The 23,281-nt window shown below is 41.8% G+C and overlaps 1 protein-coding gene across 3 annotated transcripts in view; it reads right to left on the minus strand.

The window, feature by feature from the left end:
* Nucleotides 1-23,281, minus strand: part of EFHC2 (EF-hand domain containing 2) — a 183,590-nt gene that overhangs the window by 70,702 nt on the left and 89,607 nt on the right. For all 3 annotated transcript variants that reach the window (XM_089324301.1, XM_008272519.5, XM_089324302.1), the window contains 5 exons: nt 21,876-22,007; nt 21,028-21,166; nt 14,196-14,361; nt 5,882-6,024; nt 2,113-2,309 (listed from right to left, as the gene is read on the minus strand). In XM_089324301.1, the coding sequence (XP_089180427.1) occupies nt 2,113-2,309; nt 5,882-6,024; nt 14,196-14,361; nt 21,028-21,166; nt 21,876-22,007 (777 nt within the window). The remainder of the gene's footprint in view (nt 1-2,112; nt 2,310-5,881; nt 6,025-14,195; nt 14,362-21,027; nt 21,167-21,875; nt 22,008-23,281) is intronic.

The following is a 23,281-nucleotide window of genomic DNA, read 5'->3' on the forward strand; positions in this document are numbered from 1 at the left end:
CATGCTTTTATCATTCTGAAAGGAGAAAAGTCCTTAATATCTTAAAAGATATATATGTGTGTGTGTGTGCATATACACACACACACACACACAAAACTACATACAGATGCTACACAACTTCTAATGGGAACTTGGAAATGCATTTAATATACCCAATCTAGCAAACATCTTAGATTAGCAACCACGAGGCTGACTGGGAGCTGTGCTCGCTGCCACTGCCCAGCATAACAAGCAAAGATCTAATCACAGCGCACTAGCCCAGGACAAGATCCAAATTCAATACTCAAAGTCCAGCTTCTACTGAATGCATACTGCTTTAGCACTATGACAAGTCAACACATTTAAGCCCAGGCATCCCGAGGGTCCTCAGGATGTATTAAAGTATAGGTTCACCTTCTGTTTGAAAACAGAACCCAAATTTATAATGGCTACACTGACTGAGCTTGCTGTGGGCCACATAATCATATCTAATCTTCACAGCAGCTCTATGAAATAGGCATTCTTGTCATTCCTATTTCAAGGATGAGGAAATTGAAGCCCAAAGAAGATACTGCCTAACGTCCCAGCTATTAAGTGTGGTATCAGGCAGGGTTCCAAGCCAGGCCTGCTGGTCTCCAGACTCTAACAGCTGGAGCACTAAACTTCTTGCCTCATTTCAGTGTTTTCAAACAGCCACTGGTTCATGGCTTTATGATAACCTGAATCCCTAACACCACACGTGGAGAGATGGTGTGGCAGCCACGAAGGGTACTGCTCAGGCCTCCTGTCAAGAGCCCCTGCAATGAAGAGCATTGTTAGTTGGCAGCCTCCAGCTGCCTTACCTTCCAGACGGACACACACAGGATTCACACACAGTGCCGGGTTGTTCTTACTCACTGACTGAGCACAAGGGCCAGGGTGATGTGGGGGAGGGGTGCCAACACTAGAGCTGGCCCTCTCCTGCTTGATGTGGGACCTCTCTGATGGGCACTCTTTGCTCTGGGGCTCCCTATTGACCTAGCTGGGACTTTCTCAGAGCTAGGTTGCCAGCTGAGGTTTTCCCTACCCCCGCTCCTTCCCTCCCCTCTCTTTTCACAGGGGTCAGATCTGCACCCCAGTCTAAAGGCTCTTCAGCCTCCACATCTGTGGGCCTCCTCCTCTATTCTTCTGAGGCATTTCACCCAATACATCTCTTACACACCTAGTTCTATCTTGGCATCTGCTTCTCAGGGGATCCAAACTAACAGAGGTGATGGGATCTACAGCAAGAGACTAATCCTAGCAACTTAGCAATCTTAGCAACCTGAGAATTTTTTATACATAAATGAGGCAATATTGGTATCATGTGTATATATAAAAATGTACCTAAGTATCATGACTTACAGGTAGAGTTTTAAGATAAATTTTTTTCCAGGTAGATTTTTCAATATTAGACAATGATTGCCAAATACATGTTTGCACACTGAATGAGTCTACACTTAACATAAAGATTTTTATCAATATGTTTTTTCCTGATCAGCATTGACATAATAGCATATTTAGTAATAGTGCCCATCTGCTCTCTTATTTCCTTTTTTAACTTTTTTCATCTTATTTCAAATAAAAAAATCTTTGAGTTCACTATTGGCAATCTCTCCTTAACCTCTGACTTAGGCCTTTAGATGGTCACTGTTAGAGGAAGTTGCAACGCCAGCAACTATCAGATTCCCTTGGGGTTTCTGTTTGTTTAGGTCTCAGCCTTTTCTGTTGGCCTTTGCCAATTAACTGGATGGCACAGTGTGTGGCATCAGCTTTTCTTGCTTTCCTATAGTTATTTAACTTCATTCTGAAAACACTGTTAGTGTCAGCAGAAAACCCAGGAAACTTGATTCAGCCCGGGCCTGCCTCCTGCCTGTGCCTGGAATCCGTGATGCTGAGCAGTAGAGAGCCCAGCATATAAACAGAGTACACAAGGACCTGGCCTCTGTGATGAGACCTGTGGCCAAGTTGCATGGATCCATTATTCATGCCCACATGTGTGAATGCACAATGTAAAACTAGTGGCAAGACCAACAAAAAAAGACCATAGAGAAAGAAAAACACACATTGAAGAAGGCTGGGAGGCAAGTCAAGAATTATACAAAGTAAATTCACCCTATCTGAATGCTTCTCCATGTATGTTAAGGTGTACTCATCAGCACTGAGCAACATGAACAGGTAGCCATTCACGTTCACTGTGGTTCCAATGTATAACTCCTCGGACTTGATATATTTTGATGGTTCACTTTTAAAGACTTCCTGTCCAGGCTTCTTTACACGACTTCTTTTCAAGAACAGCCCGCCAGTAAACCCTATAGAAAATAAGAAAAGTTCTCTATTCTTAAAAGAACCTATATGCCTTACCTTTGCAGTTATTTTATCCTCAAATACAGATTAGACAACTTGTCTGTGAACTTACCACACTTAAGGGAAGAATGAGATGGTGGATGAAGACATTACATTTCCTAGGTAAGTATGTTAAAGCAAAGAGTGTTATGGCATTCCATCCTTTTATTTCCTTTCTCCTCCCTTCCCAATCCACTTGGCAAGAATCTGTTACATATGCCCAGCAGCATCCTGGGCATGTGGGACATCAAGAGGACACTCACAGGGCATGTTTGAACAGTCCCAGTTACAAAATCCCTCGCTTGTGCTCATTTCCATTGATTTGTCCAAGATGATCTGTTATGCCTAATCTGACATACAGATTCTGTGCAAGATGTTCCCTTATATAAAGGAGATTACTTAAGTGTTTGAAGATAACTGAGTTCCCTCGACTCTTTTTTTTTAATAGATAAAGTATCTGCTTCTTTTAGTAATCCCTCGTATTTCCTACTTTCCAGAATTCTCACCATCTTAGCTGCTCTCTACTAGACATTCTTTTTTTGGCCTCTTGGGAAACAATGAGCAAAGCTGGATAAGGGAGTCTAGTACCTTCTGATACTGGACTGAAATCTACAGACCTGTGAATACGAACTGAGACCAGGATGGGCTTCTGTTGTCAGTTTTGTCACTCTCCTTCTACCACAGGGAGAAACCACAGGTGGTGCAAAGACATAAGCTTTGAAGCCAAATAGAGCTGCACTCTATCATGGCTCTGTCACTTACTTGCTGCTTAATCCTGAGGAGTTCTTTGATTTCTCAGAATCTTTGTAAATTCTCAATGGTGAAATGTGAATAAATTGGGGAGTGCGGCAGGTGTCCAAGTGGTTAGGATGCTGCTTGGGATGCCCACATCCTGTATCAGAGTGCCAGGTTCAAATCCTGGGTCAAATTTCCTGCTGTTGTTTACTCTGAGAAACGGCAGATGATGGCTTTAGTAGTTGGCTCCCTTGCCACCCATGTGGGACACCCAGATTGAGTTCCCAGCTCCTAACTTTTGCCTGGTACAATCCCAGCCATTGTGGGCATTTAGGGAGTGAACCAGTGGATAAGAGCTCTCCATCTCTCTTTCTCTTACTCTCTCTCTCTCTCCCTCCCCCGTCCCCCCTCTCTCTCTGTGTCTCTCCCTGTGTCTCTCTGCCTCTTAAATAAAAAAAAAAAACTGTATGGGTGACATGCAAATGTACCACTCAGATCGCTTACTGTGAGGAATATAACTGATGGAAGGCCCCAGCTGCTATGTGCCGAAATCCATCCCTGGGCGTGTGCCGAGGTCACGCTTCCCACAGGCTGCTGCCAACAAATGACTGAGCAAGGCAGAAATACTAAGGCCCATTCCCATAAGACAAGGGCTCCTCCAACAAGCAACTTTAGCTCAAAGACTCGCCATTGGCCTTGTCAAAATTTTTGTATAATTCCCTTGCAGTCTAAGACCTCTTCCTTTCGTCCTTCCCTCTGTCCTGCCCAGGAATCAGACACACTCTGCAGTCTGATGGCTCTCCTGCCTTCCTCTGGCTCCTTCCACATTTCTTCTTTCTAGCATTTATCCTAATGAATCTCTTGTACATTTAATTATTTCTTGGATTTGCTTCATGGAGGACCTGTACTAACAGAAATCTGACCTCGTCACATTCTTAGAAGGATAATATTAGGTACTCAACCATGGCTGCTATTATTACTTGTAAATTTGTAATTGTTCGCCATCACACCTTTCTGTTTTACACATGCTGCAATTTGCCTGGCCATGTCTTCCTCATTCAGGATGGTACAGAGTTGATTTTTTTGACCATTACAAGCATGGCTTATATTCATTCATATTCAATTTTATATTTTAAGATTTGATCTATTATTCAAAACACTGCAGAATCTGACTTAGTTGTACAAATTATTCATTACTTATTGGCATGCTAAGTGGCTCATAGTAGCTCACAGGAGTTGACTGTTACATTTTCAGAGATTCTGCAAACCAGTTTTTAAACTGTTGGCTTCTGGAAATTGGTCATGATTGGCGTATTCACACCATGGAAACTGGCAAACAGTATTTATACAGGACCTTTAAATTTTTTTCAAAGAGCCAGTTAACCAGCACATGATTGATAATTCTTCCCAAATGTGCGTCTTCCACACATATACAAGTTTTAAATATGTTGAGACAAAGAATAGAAACTGACAGTTCCATAATTTGATTAGTCAATTGCTTTCCTTAGCAATGGCCATAGTATCAGCACACTGCAGAGAGGCATTCCATAGACCTGAGTGCTGGAACCTTAATAAAAAACCTTGACAGAAGGGCCAGAGAAAGATACATCCTAAAGATTAAATCTGTATAACTGGAATTCTTGTCTTACAGTCAAAGATTTTGTAAGCAGGACTATCAAGAATATAGACTTCCTCTGGGCTTCCTGGGTATGAGTGGGAGTGGTGGTAGCCAAACCGTGATTTTGATATCCTTGGATTCCACAGAGGTGCCTCAGAGGGCAGATAACAAGAGGGAGTAATGGCAAAAAGGAATGGGCATTGTGTTGTAGCAGATTAAGCTGCCATTTGGGACATTTGTATCCCATACTAGAGTGCTGGTTTGAGTACCAGTACCTCTACTTTCTTTTATTTATTTATTTATTTTTTATTTTTTATTTTTTGACAGGCAGAGTTAGACAGTGAGAGAGAGAGAGAGAGAGAGAGAGAGAGAGAGAGAGAGAAAGGTCTTCCTTTTTCCACTGGTTCACCCCCAAAGTGGCCGCCATGGCTGGCGCGTTGCAGCCGGTGTGCTGCGCTGATCCAAAGCCAGGAGCCAGGTGCTTCCTCCTTGTCTCCCATGTGGGTGCAGGACCCAAGCACCTGGGCCATCCTCCACTGCCTTCCTGGGCCACAGCAGAGAGCTGGACTGGAAGAGGAGCAACTGGGACAGAATCCAGCGCTCCAACCAGGATTAGAACCCGGGGTGCTGGCGCCGCAGGCAGAGGATTAGCCTAGAGAGCTGTGGTGCCAGCCATTACCTCTACTTTCAATCCAGCTTCCTGCTACTGCATCCTGGGAGACAGCACAAGATGGCCGTGGTGCTCAGGCTCCCATTACCCACCGGGGAGACCTGGATGGAGTTACAAGCTTCTGGATTCAACTTGGCCCAGCCCTGGCTGTTGTGGGCATTTGAGGAGTGAACCGGTGGATGGAAATAAACCATTTCTCTCTCTCTCTTTTTCTGGCTCTTTCAAGTAGATGAAAATAAATAATAAAACTAAATAAGAACATAGAGATTTTTCTGGGTCCCCATCCATGAACCAACCACAGCTGTTCTTCCTTTATCATTTTATATTTTGAGGTTCTCATTTAAGAAACCAATGTAAAAAGATCTCTATGGGTTTAAAACAGAACAAAAACAAACAAAAAGAAAGTCACTATTGTACATCATTGAGGCTACAAAATCAGATCATATTCCCAATTTTAAAAATGAAGAGACAGTTCAATGTTCTGAGGAAAATGCTATGAGAGATATGTCTCTTACCTGAATTTCTCCCTACAGGTTCAAACACTGAAATGGTGTCATCATCGAGAAAATATGTAATAACAAATGTCCTGTCCTTTTCAAGACTTTTTTCTGTGACTAGTTTTGCAAAAAAACGGAGTTTATTGCTTATGTTGCCATAGCTAAATGGAAGGAAAATGAAGGTTACAGAATTAGACAAGTAGACTTCCACATAATATGTAAGTAAAAAAAAAAAGCTTGTAAAAGCTTTTCTAGCATTTTAATATCGTAGCATAAACTTTCCAAAGTGAAAGAGCTCTACCATCTTCTTTTCAACTTTCTAAATCTACATGTAGAGAGATTTTCTCAATATATGAAAATAACCCTTATTCTTTGTAGGTCCTGGATAACACATTGGGAAATTTTACCCAAAACAAATGTCCTTAGCACACTGCTCAAAGCAGCAGCATTAACTGGTTGGTGTCTAATCATGTGGCTGGTCAACAGGCATCATAATCCTGTCAGAGAGAAACACAAGCACCTAGTCCTGTGGTTGAAGCAATCCAGAGGCCATGCTCTGCCTATGCCTGGGGGCACCTCCCTGTTTCACCACCTGCTGTCTCCTGCCCATCTGATTCCCTACTCCAGATTCCCAGCATCCCCTTCAGGGCAAAAATTAACTTTTCTCTTTTAAATGCTATAATAAGTATTACAGACCTGTCTTTTTTTTTTTTTTTTTTTTTGACAGGCAGAGTGGACAGTGAGGGAGAGAGACAGAGAGAAAGGTCTTCCTTTGCCGTTGGTTCACCCTCCAATGGCCGCCGCGGCTGGCACGCTGTGGCCAGCGCACCGTGCTGATCCGATGGCAGGAGCCAGGCACTTCTCCTGGTATCCCATGGGGTACAGGGCCCAAGTACTTGGGCCATCCTCCACTGCACTCCCTGGCCACAGCAGAGAGCTGGCCTGGAAGAGGGGCAACCAGGACAGAATCCGGCTCCCTGACCGGGACTAGAACCCGGTGTGCCGGTGCCGCAAGGCGGAGGATTAGCCTATTGAGCCGCGGCGCCGGCCTGACCTCTTTTTTATATAGCACTTATTATCTATTATCTAATATAACACGTTTTATGTTGTAAGTACTCAATAAATGTTTGTAGAAAGTTGTTACCAGATCCATATAAACTGGAATTTATACTTAGCATTCTATGCATGAATAGTCCAGAGGGTTGAAATGCATCAAATTTTAGAATGAAATGTTCCCAAAGTTGATTGCCTAGTCTCTGAAGAAATTAACTTCTGATCTGTCAGCAGAGGCATGTCTGCAGACATCAGCTAGTGAAAGGTAGACCTCCTAACATAACAAACAGTAAATCCTCGTGTCTGTCTATGATGATCAAAACCATTACCCCAGGAACCGGCTTTGCGGCACAGCAGGTTAAGCCATGGCTTGCGACTTCAGCATCCTATCTGAGCTCTGCTTGGAGTCCCAGCCGCTCCACTTCTGATCCAGTTCCCTACTAATGCACCTGGGAAGTAGCTGAATATGGACCAAGTACTTGGGACCCCGTCAACCACATGGGAGACCCAGAGGAAGCTCCTGGCTTTGGTCTGGCCCTGCCTCAGTCATTGCAGCCATTTGGAGAATGAACCAATGGATGGAAGATCACTCTGCCTTTCCCTCTCTCTCTGTAACTCAGCCTTTCAAATAAATAAATTAATCTTTAAAAATTTAAAACCATTACCCCAATAAACCATGCCCTGTCATAACTCTAAGCAGAGAAGTCCTCACTTGTAGACTCTCTTATCTGAAATTCATCCTTTCCTTGTGTTCAGACAATAAAAAACAAAGTATTTCTGACTTGCAGAGACATAAAGTACCTTTCTCTGTGCCCATTTCTCTGACTGCATGGCACCAAGATTCCCAGCTTGTGGGTGCATATGAGATGGAGCACAAAGGTTTGGAAGGCTAGTCTCAGGGCAATTTGGGCAAAAGAGCCAGATGGCCACAGGTTTAGTTTAGTTTCTTAGTACCTAGGTTTTTAGTATGTAGCTTCAGGCTTCAAGTGAACCTCATGTAGCATGCCAACTTACTTCTCTGGTGCATGACTGGATTTAGAAGTAACAAATAGATTCAGTAACCCCTCTCATGAAAGAACTATTCTGATTTCTGAAATATCACTTAAACAATAAATGAGGTCTAACTTCAGGGCAAATGAATACTATAGTAAGGGTAACTGCCTAGAATTTACATATATTTATAAGTGGGCTAGTGTTATGGCACAGCTGGTTAAGCGGCCCCTTAGAATGTCTGCAACCCATACTGGAGTGCCAGTTCAAGTTCTGGCTACTCTACTTCTGATTCAGCTTCCCACTAACACATTCTGGGAGGCAGAAGATGATGGCGCGAGTACTCGGGTGCCCCAGAGTACTTGATATAGCCCAATCCTGGCTATTGTGGATACTTGAGAAATGAACCAGTGGGTGGGAAGATCTCGTTCTCTCTCCCTGTCACTCTGCCTTTCAAACAAATAAATCTTTAAAAGTAAATAAATAAATAAATTCATAGGGCTGACACCATGGCACAGCAGGTTACGCCACTGTTTGGAATGCCTGCATCCCATATTGGAGTGCCAGTTTGAGCCCTGGCTTCTCTGCTTCTGATACAGTTTCCTGCTTAGGAGCTTATAAAGGCAGCAGAAGATGTCCCAAGTACTGGGGCCCCTTTCACCCATGTGGGAGGTTACAATGGAGTTCTTGGTTTCAGCCTAGCTCAGCCCTGGCTGTTGCAGCATTTGGGGAATGAACCAGCCATTCTTTCAAATAAATAAATTTTTCAAAATTCATAATCATGTACACTGTGTTGATTTTTCACATGTCCAATATGCTATTTTTTCCCACCTAATTCTACTCAATAAAATCTTAGGGGCCAGCATTGTGCCTGCAATGCAGGCATCCCATATGGATGCTGGTTCATGTCCTGGCTGCTCCACTTCTGATCTAGCTCCCTGCTAATGGCCTGGTAAAAGATGCAGAAGATGGGCCAGCGCCACGGCTCACTTGGCTAATCCTCTGCCTGTGGCGCTGGCACTCCGGGTTCTAGTCCCGGTTGGGGTGCCAGGTACTAGTCCTGGTTGCTCCTCTTCCAGTTCAGCTCTCTGCTGTGGCCCTGGAGGGCAGCAGGGGATGGTCCAACATAGTGGCCATTAGGGGAGTGAACCAATGGAAGGAAGACCTTTCTCTCTGTCTCTATCTATAACTCTACCTGTCAAAAAAAAAAAAAGATGCAGAAGATGACCCAAGTACTTGGACCCCTGCCACACAAGTAGGAGACTTGGATGAAGATCCTGGCTCATGGCTACAATCAGGCCCAGAGCTGGCTGTTGTAGTTATCTGGGGAGTAAATCAGCAGATGGAAGATCCCTCTGTTTGTGTCTCTCCCTCTCTCTAACTCCGAATTTTAAGAAAAATGAATCTTAAAGTCTTTAGATCAGAAGTTCACAAATTTTACTATGTATAAAAGTCCCCTGGGGAGCTTGTTAACTATATAGAATCCAGAGTCCTACTCCCATCCAGACATACACACTCAGTAGTTAGCTTGCATTCCCAGAAACCTGCATTGTTAATAAGCACCCCCAGGAGATTCTGATGAGGTTATCCCCAGGGCACACCTTGAGAAATATTGAGTCTTCATCTATTTCCCTGACTACTAAGCTAATTATTAGACTTCTCTGAACACTCTTTGTATCCCAACCCTCTGCCCTGCCAGCTGGCCACCTACACATACCTTCTGAACCAGCCATAATGTTGCACCTATGTTAGCACTACATAGATTTATTCTTTTAGCTATTCTCTTGAACTATCACAGTAGCCTCTTAACTGGTCTCTACTTTCATTATTGCCCTTCTACAGCTTATTCTCAACACCACATTGGAGTGATTCTTTTAACATGTAAATGGGATCAAGTCACTTCTGTACTTAAATCTCCCACTGGCTCCCCTTATCAGTCTTAAGAGTCTTCATAATGATCTACAAGGTCCCCTGTGATTGCCTCCATTACCTCTTGCTATGGTTTGGAGGTGGTGTGTCCCTCAAAGGCTTATGTGTTAGAAGCTTGGGCCTAAGTGTGGCAATGGAAAAGGTGCTAGAACCTTTAAGAGGCTGGGCCTAGTGGCAGGTAATTAGATCACTGTAGGAACTGTCCCTTGGAAAGCATTAATATAGCACCCAGCTAGTGCTTACGAGAGTGGTTGCAAAGGTGAGACTGACCTTTCCTGACTCTCTGGCTTCTGAGCTCACCATGATGCCCTCCACTGTGACGTGATACAGTCAGAGGGCCCTCGACAGAGGCCAAAAGAATGAAGCTACCGAATTTTAGACTTGGCAGACTTCAAAACTGTGAGCTAAATAAACCACTTTTCTTTATACGTTATCCAGCCTCAGGTACTTTGTTAAAACAACAGAAAATGGACCAACACACCTCTCTTACCTCGCCTCTGTGTACTCCGCCCTTTACTCATCTACTCTATTCAGTGTTGGCCTCCTGGATCATTCTGGCACATCCTGAGCATGCTTCTTGCTAGGGCCTTTACACCAACTGTTCCTTCTGCCTAGAATGCAGTTCTTCTCCTCAGTAAGGTATACCCAAACCACACTATTTAAAACCACAACCACGAATATTTCTTGGCCCTATACTCCCTTTATTCTTGTCACAGCAACTTAATACCTTCTTTATTTTCCCCACGGTGCTTTACACCTTCTATATACTACACAATACACAGGCATTATCTTTCTCATTTATTGTCTCCCTCCTGCAACTAGAACCTAAGTTATATTAGGGAGGACTTTGGTCTGTCTTATTCACTGATGTATCCCAAGCACACAGCAGGTAATCAGGAAATATTTGTCGACTAAGAAAATGAATGGCTAACTCAGGGCTACACACCTACTAAAAAAAACTCTCAAAAATAGCTAGAGCTGTAGAGTCTTGTGGTTAGAAGACACGTGAAGGCTTATGTTTATTGACGGGAAGAAGTTTAAAAGAGGGAACAAATGGCTGAGAGAGAGCAGATGGACAATACCTGAAACAAGCAGTACATTAAGATAAAATCATGAATATATGACTGCTATATGGTTCTGAATAGCATGTGTCTGGGATAACTTTCCTAGTGGGAAGTCATCTGTCTCTTCTATCCATCAGTATGAACTGGATGAGTGAATTCTTATTCTATTTATTGTACTCATTTATTCAGCCATTGTTTCTCTTATTAAACAAAAATTTTGTTGGGTCACAAGTATGTAGACAGTACTGAACAAACTTTAAGGGAAGCAATAAATTCCTCAGGGAGCGCTTGGTCTAGGGGAGCCCACAAATCACATAAATAAGTAATCACCATGAACTGTGATAAGGACAGAATCTGTAGCAAGAAAGGTGAATTCCAGGAGTCAGATTTACCTGGATTCAACTCCTATTTTCATAGAAACTAGTTATGTGAACTTGGGCAAGTTGTACAGTCTGACTCTCAGTTTCCTCATATAAAGAATAGATGCAATAATATTATTTTCTTTCCAAGGTTGCTTTGAGAATTAAATGATATCAAGTGTTACAAAGCAGTTAACACACTGTAACCGATAATTACTTATTATTCATAGTAATATTATTGTTAGAGGTATGGTCAGCAGAATATCATGAGTATACAGAGAATGAAGTAATTAATTCAGCCTGATAAAGTGAGGTTCTTGTAAGTCAGACTACACAATCTGCCTACCAGATCACCACAGTGATGTTTACCCAGACAATAAAGATCTGCAGGTCCACTGGGAAAAAAACCAAAATAAAACAAAACAACAGGGGCTGGTGCTGTGGTGCAGTAAGTTAATCCTCCACCTGAGGTGCCTGGCATCCCATATGGGCTCCGATTCTAGTCCTGGGTGCTCCTCTTCCAATCCAGCTTCCTGCTATGGCCTGGGAAAGCAGTGGAAGATGGCCCAAATGCTTGGGCTCCTGTGCCCACGTGGGAGACGTGGAGGAGGCTCCTGGCTCCTGGCTTCGGATCAGTCCAGCTCTGGCTGTTGCAGCCATTTGGGGAGTGAACCAGTGGATGGAAGACCTCTCTCTCTCTCCTTTTCACTGTCTGTAACACTACCTCTCAAATAAATAAATAAAAATCTTAAAAAAAAAAAACCTCACGTGCTTTAATTTGAAACTATTATCTACAACAGCTCATAGCAGATCAGTATTAACTTCATAAGAACAGTAGCACCTGGTAAATTTTTGAAAAGCAATATACAGAATCAACTGTCATGGACAATTTTATGTCTCAATTCACCTTTTTCTTGTTTGTATTAGCAAACTATTCTTTGTGTGCTTTGTGAGGTCATCTTCCTTAGACTCACACAGTTTTAAAACCTTGGGTTAGTCAAACTTGTGTATAAGTCTCCAGCGGAATGCACCAGTTACTATGGAAACAAGGTCACTATGTAGGAGGAGCTTGAGAGAAGTGTATTCCTGGCACAGAATGATCAGTGGACAGAAAGAAATGTATTGAGACATTTGTGCCTATACCACTATCCTTCAGCCATGATAGCATAACAAGAATATAGAACACTATGTACAATATAGAACACTATCTACAGTCAAGGTTCTTTGGGCAAGTTTACATAGTGTAGACAGGGAGATTAAGTCAACTGTCCACAAAGAACTGCTCTCCCCTGGGTTCCAGAAGCAACACCCTGGATAATATTTCATCTTGTTTACTTGTAAGAAAACTTTCCTTTCCTTTTACAATAGGGGCATTCTTTCTGCACACCTCCTTCTGGTGGCTGCCCTTAAAAACAGCAGTAAGTGAAAAGTGTCTATCCAAAGCCCTACCCTGGGAACTGCACGGTAAACACTGTTAACGATAAGAGAGGATGGAGTATAAGTTGGTGTACCTCTTACATGATCAAAATCAGTGCTTCTCAAACACCAATACACCTCAGAATCCCCTGCAGGGGCTGTGAGAAAACAGAATTCTGGGCCCTACCCCTTGAGCTTCTGTCTCAGTGGGTCTGGGAGGGGAGGCACAAGAATTAGCATTTATACTAAGTCTGGGTACCACATGTAGAGTAGCATCAGTCCTAAAACTTAAAAACTCTAAAGTCTTTAAAAACAAAAGATATTTCTCGAAGGAGAGAGGACATCATGTCATGGCAAAGACAGACCATGAGATATCCCGTAAAATTCTTAAGAGATTTTCATCATTTTTTCATAGGCAGCACAAATATTATTCTTTTTCCTTCAAATGTTCTACAACAGCTTCTGACTTCATTCAATTTGATATTCAGGATGCTGTCTTTTTCGTCTCCTACTTCTAGTTTTACTATACATTCACTTTATGCTGTTTCTCCCCAGGATCTCCTAACCTGTTATTTCCTTCTTATAGGATTGCAATTTTTAGCCCACATCCTATTCAAGCATCTGTGACAATTCTCTACTACTTTTCCCTCAACTTCTTTCTCCAGGGCCTGTTCTCCCTGCAAAGGTAAAAAAAAATCTATGGGCAGTCCCCACATCCTAGAATCAGGAGCAGATTCTTTTCCTCACATATATTGGAATATTTTTGAAAGTCCATCTTCTAAGATCATACTCACCCGTGTAGGCAATCTATGGATAATGAACTCAACTGAACCACTCAAATGAAAAATACAACATTAAATGCCAAATAACATTTTGAAAAAACACTTATAAATCATTGAAATTTCTATGGTAGAGGTTGGTAAACCACAGCCCATGGGGTCAAATCCAGCTAGCCACCTGTATTTGTATAGTCTTTGAGCTAAGAGTGGTTTTTACATTTTTAAGTGAAAAAAATAAAAAGGATAATATCTTGTGATATGTTAAAAGTATATGAAATTCAAATGTCAGTATCCCTAAAAAAGGTTTTATTGGGACACAGTCACACATGTGTTTACATTCCATCTATGGCTGCTTTCACGCTACAACAGCAGATCTGGGTGATGGTGACAGGGCCCGTATGGCCCACAAAGCCAAAAATATTTACAATCTGACCCTTTAAGGGAAGTCTGCTGACCCCTACTCTACATCATTTCTGGGGACCACCTTCAGGAGACAAATAGATACAGAGAGGCAACATTGACTGAGGATAATATGGATCCTTCAGGTAACACATGAAAAGAAGCACTCAAGTAAGAACCTGTTAGAAGATTTGCATGCTAATCAACTCTAATAAAAACTCTAACATGTTCCTGGACTGGAAATTAGATGAGCTGTGTGACATCTGTTTCATCACAAGAACTACGTTAGAAACCCCACAACATCAGTGAAAGATCAGACTAGAATCATGGTTCCCTCAAGCACCTGTCTTGTTCCAATGACTTCTTCAAGTTTTTCTGATGAGGTGTGGACATGAGGCCTATGCAAGAACGGAGAGAATCCTCTTCAGAACCAAAGCCAGTATAAGGTGGATATTTCCTTTCTATTTTTGGAACAGGAGGAGGCTCACAGGAAATAGAGGTAATGTTCTCTATAACAAAACAAATGCAAACAAAACATCAATATTTTTTTGCTCTGATTAGGGCTGTTTTGAAAGGTTTGTTATGATTTTGAGATGAACATGGAGATCTTTGTAGACTATTTTAAACTCTTTCAAACAAAACACAGCAAGATCCTGTGAGAATAGGTTTCAATCATGTTTACAAAAACCACAAAAATCATTTAATAATCACCATTGGTTCAAAAGAAAAAAAAGAATCTATGTCAAATAAGTAAACATCTATCTTTTGTCATCACATCCTTATTTCTGAATATTTTTTGTTCTCTGATTTTTCCAATGATATGAAAATTCAAACTTGAAACTTTATGCCACCCATTCCATATTTTAACCTGTAATTTAGCCCTCTCCTATCTTCAGTCAACACTCACTAATAAAATTCTTTTCCAAACAAGACTGGCTCCTGACTATTTCACCTTTCCCCTTCTCCATATGCCACCTCCTCTTCCTTACCCATATTTTTAGCCCCCTCCTTTGCCTCTCTTTTTAGTCTAGGCCATGGCACTTCACCACCTAATTCAAAAATAAACACAAAACCAAAACTTCTTTCTTCTCACCAGCCACTGTTACAGTTCACTCTTGTTACTACCACCCAAGAAAAGATAGCAATTGTATGCAAATGTGATAAAGCATAAAACAAACTAAACAAAAAACCCAAGAAAACAAAATAAACTTTCAAAACAGCCAACTGCCCACTCTCTCAAAGAGAATGCTAAATGGTCAATACTGATTTACTTACTTGCTTCTTACCAGTGAGGAAGGAGAAGTGGAGAGAAAGCCGTGGACATATTTATAATACTCAGGAGCTTTCACATACTCATTTGTGAGGCTGTGCGATCTCTGGGAAGCAGCTATGCATTCCAGAGCAGATAACATATTCACCTGATCTATCAAAGTCCCTGTATCTGCCCCTTCCAAAATAAGAAGGTGCCAAGATCTTTCCTAAAAGAAACAAAACCAATCCCAAAGAATTCACTGTCTACTTCTTCTCCAAGTTTAAGTTTGTCTTGGGTGTTTGCATTTGTGAATGAAAGGAGTTCCACATAAATAAAGATTTCCTTTCCTACTGTCAATGTAGAAGGAAGAGTACAAACTGTAGAGCATACCTTTGTAGGAGAAGATATGTACCAGTTTGCTATCTAAGATAACCTCTTAAAATGGAAAGGTTTGTTTGCTTTTTTATTGACTGATCAAAAGGCTAAGGGTTTGAGTCCACTCCCAATTCTGATTTGAAAGCATTTTCAGCTTTCCTTAGACTCCCTAGCACCCTTTATGTGAATTTTTCTCAAGCATAATTCCCCAAAGAGTTTTATTCCATCTTCACTAACACTGCTCATGACAGACATGTTGAAAAAGAAAATATCACCAAATATTTCTCATTGAGAGTGGGTGTTTAACTAGCAGCTAAGATGTTGATTAGGGCCACATGTCCCACACCAGGGTATCTGAGTTTGATACCTAGCTCTGGTTCCTGACTCCAGCTTTCTGTAAATGTGGATTCTGGAAGGCATCAACGATGGCTCCAGTAATTGGGTTCCTGTGACCCAAATGGTTGACCTGCATTGAGTTCCTAGCTCCTGGCTTCGGACTTGGCTGTCGCAGGAATATGGGGAGTGAACCAGCAAATGAGAACTCTGTGTGTGTGTGTGTGTGTGTGTGTGTGTGTATGCACGTGCATGTGCACTTTTCACATAAATAAATAAAATGTTTTTAAAAAGCATTTCTCATTGGCTCAGTGAAAGGAGCAGACAGTCTGTTAGTACAGAAGTAACTTATGAGTCTCTCCTACTGCTATTTTTGTAGTGATTAAAGAGGAGTCTTGGTGATAAAGAGGAAAGTTCAAATTTTGGAATTAGGAAGAATTGCAGTAGACTCCATCACAGTTAACTACTACATCAAACGTACCACTGTTTGGTACCTTCTTTTCAAATGGAATACCATAGAGATGGCTGAGCCATGGAGAGCTATTTGATTATTAGAAAATTGGAGCATGAGCAGTTTCCTACACCAGGGAACATATACATACAACTCAACATACTAATCTAAGCAGTCTAACCCACAGAGGGCACATATTGAATCCCAAAGTAATTAAGAATGCATTCTATACCTCCTCCCCAAATTACAGGTTTTGTTACACAGTGTTTACAACAGATTTAAGTAACAAAAGAACTAATTTAGAGCTTTCCTCTGCACCCACAGTGCCATCTAGTGTATAAAAGCTAAGAACTGTTCCACTCCATCACAACTGACTTTCATAACACCACAAATATTTTTTTTGGAAACCCTGGATCAAGATCCAACTTTAAATCACATTTTTTCTGAATAATTCCCATGCATTCACAAAGCTTTGGACTCATACCTGAATGACAAGTTTCCTATCATCCCATCATCCTGCATGTTTCAGGTGTTCAGAATATTTGGTGAATACGTGAAAAATCAGACATTATTGTACAAAGCATTTTCTAAATGTCTTCTTAAACTGGTGCTATGCTAGATCTTGAGACTTATCTTTCAAAAGGTCTGATTCCTCTAATTCCAAGTGACTTGTAAAAATATATACTGAATGCCTATTCATGATTGACTAGATTCCGAAAAACTTGCAGTGAGATGATTAATCTTAAAAAGGAGACTTAATGCTCCTTCATGGTGATTTTCTATTCACCGTCTCAGCTGGAAGCATTACTGAGAAAAGCCTTCAATTACTTCAAAGTTCATCTCTTATGTGCTAGTAATCCAGAAATGCATCCAGATAGGTTTTAGAAAGCCCAAAACTTATGTAATTTGGAAGAAGCTCTTCAAGACAAATAATGCCAAATTATTAAGACAAAATTGGGCCAGGATCTTGGATTGGGATTCCTGCAAAGGAAGAACCCCAAAGGTTAAGAGATTCATTAGCTTCAAGGTAAATCTACCTCTGCTTGTACTCAAGGCCCATTTGGTGAAATGCTCATTTTAGGGTCAAATAATTAGTGAATCATATATTAGAACTATAAAATCCTTAGGAATCCTCCGCATCAAATAATGAGGGAGTCACATGCCATGGTCCAGTAGACAAGCCAGGGCCATAGCTGCCTCATGGAAGAACGGTCACACTGGACTATAATGTAGAAAAATCTATGGGATTGCTTTCTCCTTAGAATCTTTTTTTTTTTTTTTTTTTTTTTTTTTTTTTTTTTTTTTGACAGGCAGAGTGGACAGTGAGAGAGAGAGACAGAGAGAAAGGTCTTCCTTTTTGCCGTTGGTTCACCCTCCAATGGCCGCCGCTGCAGCCGGCGCACCGCGCTGATCCTGGCAGGAGCCAGGATCCAGGTGCTTTTCCTGGTCTCCCATGGGGTGCAGGGCCCAAGCACCTGGGCCATCCTCCACTGCACTCCCTGGCCATAGCAGAGAGCTGGCCTGGAAGAGGGGCAACCGGGACAGAATCCGGCTCCCCAACCGGGACTAGAACCCGGTGTGCCGGCGCCGCAAGGTGGAGGATTAGCCTATTGAGCCACGGCGCCGGCTGTCCTTAGAATCTTTAAATGCACAAAAGAATCTCATTCTTTTAAACAGTCAGGCCAAGTTTTGTACAGGAACTCAAATGTCTCATGGAATTCTATCAAACCCTCTTCATCCATATAAAGGAAAGGTAACCCATGCACCTTCCTTGGGACTATGGCTTACTCCTTCTCTGTCTGCCATTTTTCCCCACTACAAATGTGTTGAGGTATCATTTGGTAGGAGAAGGCATTAAAGCACCAGAGATGCATTCTGCATTAGAAATCTTCCTGCTATGGAAGGCTCTACTGTGTTGCTGGCACTTTGCTCCATCCTGGAAGCTGCACAATGGAGATACCCAGGTATTCTACTGACCACAAATACTGACAAGGGAGGAAATGTGACCACAATTACTGACAAGACCGCAGTCACTGATGAGACCTTGTCCTGGTGTGGGCTACAAGGATACCAAAACATAATGCATAAAATTTGGTCACTCTTACAAATTTCTAGGATCAGATGAATTATAAACAAAATAAAAATGCCCAAGATAACTGTAGCTAACAAATATTAACTTAACCTTATCTAGAAACAGAAAAAGTAAATGTAAAGATTACCTGAGAATACTGATTCATTCCCCTCACCCCATCACAAGTTCTACTCATTAATTACATTAAGAACACTGTTGTAACTCAAGAAATGTTGTGTAATAATAGTGTCTGCTAAATGAGATATTTTAACACATGTTATGGGAAATATAAAAAGTCAATGTGACTATGAAATGCATCATAATTTTGCATTTGCCTAATTTTCTGTTTAAATGCATAATGTTCATGTTATATTAGCTATAAAGGCACAAAACTACATTTTTATGTAATACAATAAATCTGCAGCATGAATAAAAGAAGAAAATAGAAAAAACAGCACTAGAACTAAGTAGAAATGAACCACAGGGCATTTGAAGTGGACACATTTACCCAGGACAGCTAGATTTGGAGTGAGCTAAGGGAATTATTCCACTGCCTCAGAAAATTCCCTACAGAAGCCCTAAGACACTAACAATGACAGTCGTTTTCTCAAATGCTAACTTTAGATTCTCAAAATCAAGTTGAGAAAGATCAACCAAATGTTGAACTTATATGTTTTGGAACCTCAACCATATTCTTCATATTAAGGTAATCTGTCAATCTTTCACCACATCCTTTATTATTAAGGTAATCTTCAGATCCAAGATGTGGTTTTCAATCTACACTGAAGCCTTACTGATTCTAAATAGGCATCTGCATTTATTAAAGGCAAATTCTTCTGCCCAACGATCTAAGGGCCACTAGCAGCTTCTTTACAGCAGCTGCCACCTGCACATTCCTGGCTTCTCTAGTCCACAGTCTCCAAAGCAAATATACCCAACTGTCCACTATAGGGGACCAAGTTGGCCCCTGTAGGACCCACACATTGTGACTAATCTGGCATGCAAATCGAGGGGAACAAATTTCCCTAATGAATCTAAGAGTGAAAATCAAAGTCTTTTTCATTCCAATTCTTTTGTATGCCTTCTCTCACAATCCGGATTCCCAGAAGGCCAGGAAGGCTACACAATGGTGACACCAAGATATATGAGGTAGGCTTCCTTTCATTCTACAGACACAGCACTTCGTCTTTCACGAAGGCATTTTCTAGCTTCCATCTCACCCCTCCAGGAAATGTGTTCTGAATATTCTAAGGTTCCCAGAGAAGAACAACTGTCCCCCTGCATACATGGGATCCACATCCATGAATGAAAATATTTCAACAAAAAAGAGGCCTATGATGGTTGTCTCTGTACTAAACACGTACAGACATTTTTTTTCTTGTAATTATTCTTTAAACAATACAGTATAATAACTATTTCTATATCATTCAAATTATATTAGGTACTATAAGTAATATAAAGATGATTTAAAGTATAGTGGAAGAGGCTGGCACTGAGGTGTAGTGGGTAAAACTGCTGCCTGCGACACTGGGTTCGAGTTGCAGCTGCTCCACTTCCAATCCAGCTCCCTGCTAATGTGCCTGGAAAAGCAGCTGAAGATGGTCCATGTCCTTGGGTCTCTGTACCCACATGGAAAACCTGGAAAAAGCTCCTAGCTCCTGGCTTTGGATTGGCCCAGCTCTGGCTGTTGCGGTCATTTGGGAAGTGGACCAGTGGGTAGAAGATCTTTCTACATCTCCTCTCTTTCTGTAACTCTGTCTTTCAAATAAATAAATAAATCTTTTTTAAAAATAAAGTATAGGGGAAGAATCACTTCCCCAATGGCCACAACGACCTGGCTGGGCCAGGCCAAAGCCAGGAGCTTCTTCTGGGTCTGCCATGTGGGTCCAGAGGCCATCTTATGATGCTTTCTCAGGTGCATCAGCAAGGAGCTGGAATGGAAGTGGAGCGGCAGGAATGGAACTGGTGCTTATACAGCACGCAGGTGCTGTAGGCTGTGGCTTTACCCACTATGCCACAGCGTCAATCCCACTTCTAAGACTCCTACATAATAGTACAGCAGGTCTCAGCTCACCTTCCAGCCTAGAAACCTCTCATGCAACATTATCTCCTAAATCTACTTACAGTGACCTATTTATTATATTAAGTGCTTAATAAACAGCTGGTTTTTATGCTGACCTTAAGTAACCTGATTAGAATGGAACTAACACCTAAGAAATGAGAAGCTGGAAACCTGGCTGAACCTCACCAGGAAAAGTAGAGCAAACTGGTACAAAATAATTTCCTAGAGAAAATGAGTAAGTATGTTCATCATGGTAAGCAAGAATTAAGCAAAGAGCAGAGCATTTGGATTTCCATTTCAATTGTTTAACCAATGCATCTATCATAGCGAGGCAGTGGGCACAAAGGGAAAACAGAAGTCCCTGGCGTCAAAGCACACAAATTCAAATCTTAACTTATCCTTTGCTCACCATATGATTGGACAAATGAGCCCTAAAATGGGTATAATGAGCCTACCTATAAAGGCTTGTTGTTAGGAATATATAAGACAACAAATGCCTGGAAGATAGCAAATATACAATAAACGGTAACTATCATCAGCTTGGAAACTGAAAATCAAAAGTAAAATCTTAACTAGGGAACAAAAATTGTGGATTTTAAAGTGTTTTCCAACAGCCATACGCATCACTTACCAATTCCATATTTAGTTTTATAATAAAGCTTCGTAAATTCATCACAGTCACAAAGCAGCACTTTCCTTCCCCACACATTGATGGAAGCTCCTACAGACAGGTCAGAATCTTTGTAAAACTCTTGGTCTGATTTTCCCATCTAATAAAAACAAAGGAATACAGCATTGGCACCATGGATCTCCAAAGAACTATATACAAAGAAAACTTCGTAAAAATTCAATGATGTCATTTATAACTAAATTTTTGAAATCGAGTGAATATTAATATTTTAAAGCATTATTTTAGCACCACAGTGCCTGCAAAAACCAACACAATGCACATATTTACATATAAACTAAAGCCTGGCTATTGTTGATAAATGGCAGTGCAATGCATCTTTTTTTTTTTTTTTTTTTTTTTTTTGGACAGGCAGAGTGGACAGTGAGAGAGAGAGACAGAGAGAAAGGTCTTCCTTTGCTGTTGGTTCACCCTCCAATGGCCACTGCGGTTGGCGCACCGCGCTGATCCGATGGCAGGAGCCAGGTACTTATCCTGGTCTCCCATGGGGTGCAGGGCCCAAGCACTTGGGCCATCCTCCACTGCACTCCCTGGCCACAGCAGAGAGCTGGCCTGGAAGAGGGGCAACCGGGACAGAATCTGGTGCCCCGCCCAGGACTAGAACCTGGTGTGCCGGCGCCGCAAGGTGGAGGATTAGCCTAGTGAGACGCGGCGCCGGCCGCAATGCATCTATTGGTACAGCCATTCATTTCATTTACAATATCACAAGGGAAGAATATGTAACTTGCCCCCATGGTTCAGGGTCCAGGGAAGTCCCATGGGAAACACTAATCAAACATAAGGTTCCTCACCTGGTACTTATCCAACATGTAGCTAGCACCTCGGTTGTCCAACACGCTACCTATCTCTGACAATCTATCATACACGTTGAGAACTGTTCGATCTGTGATCTGGCCTGGTTGATAGACTCCAGGTGGGCCATACTGGAAGACAAAATCGAAACAAAGTATGGGCCACAGCCTCGAAATACAAAGCTGATACCATCCAGGGGCACATGCAGGAGACATGCAATGTGTGGTTCTTCTCTCCCATCCAGGGGAAGACACACAGTCCTCTTCCCACAGCATCACAACCCTCGTGGGCTGGCCTACACTCCAAGCATCCTTCAAGTCCTTAATGAGGCCCCATCTTCCCCATCTTCCCCACCTCCCCAACCCCTCCCATACTACAGGTAGCCAGCCACTCAGTTCTCTGCCAAGTCACCACACATATTGAAAACTGTTCAATTTGTCCCCAGTCCCAACCTCAGAAGCATCTACTGAAGGGTTCAATCGCTTTCTGTGGTCCTCAGCAGTCATCTTTTCTTATCATTAAACTACAGATTTTGCTGAGAAGGAAGTCATACCCCCTGACATCTTTTCTTTATTCTGCTCAGCACCCGGTCTGATCCTGAGCACAGTAAATACTTGCTGGCTGACAGAGACAATGTGGTAAGGTGAAAAGGGCAACAGACTAGGGTCAGCGTCTAACAGAAATTGTAGTTGGGGGCAAGCCAGGGCCCTGCTCAGCCCTGTGAAAGTGGTCCAAGAAGTTGTGTGAACTATAGGAAATACTTTAACAAATCTATATAAACTGACAATGATCCATTTGTCACATGCAGATGAGAAATCTAAACATCCCTGATATGTGTGATATACAGAGGAAGTTTAAATATATAAGTTTATGATGTGTGTGCTGTAGGTAAGCCATAGAACATAGAACAGTACATTTGGACTCAAATGTTCTCTTTACAACTTAGCTACAGGACTCGGGGCCAACTATCTTCCCAGCACTTTGATTTCTTTATCTGCTTAAATGCAGCAGTCCTTACTCTTCACTTCTTCCAAGGATGTCGTGTGAAGGGAACACCTACCTCCATTATATTTCTCCCTAAAAGAATCGAAGCTCCATGCAGTAGGGCTTAGTCCATTTTCCTTCTCACTGTAACCTCAGAGCTGGCACACAGTTGGCATTCAACAATTATTTGTTGAATGAATAAAAATGAAACAATTGATGTCAAGGTACACAGCAAATGCCAGGTGTGTCATTATTATTTTATATTTAGCCTATTATCAAAGTCATTCTGAAAACAGGTTTCCCTGGCACCTTCTGGCCTCCTGCTGTGCATATCCCAGAAGTCTCAGACAAATTCTGCTTCCCCTGCCTCCAAGAGATACAGCAGGGCTTCTGGTACTGGCCTCAGAGAACTTGAGCTTCC

The sequence above is a fragment of the Oryctolagus cuniculus genome, chromosome X (genome assembly GCF_051225735.1).
Source record: "Oryctolagus cuniculus isolate XC-2025 breed Fujian yellow rabbit chromosome X, ASM5122573v1, whole genome shotgun sequence".
NCBI lineage: Eukaryota > Metazoa > Chordata > Mammalia > Lagomorpha > Leporidae > Oryctolagus > Oryctolagus cuniculus.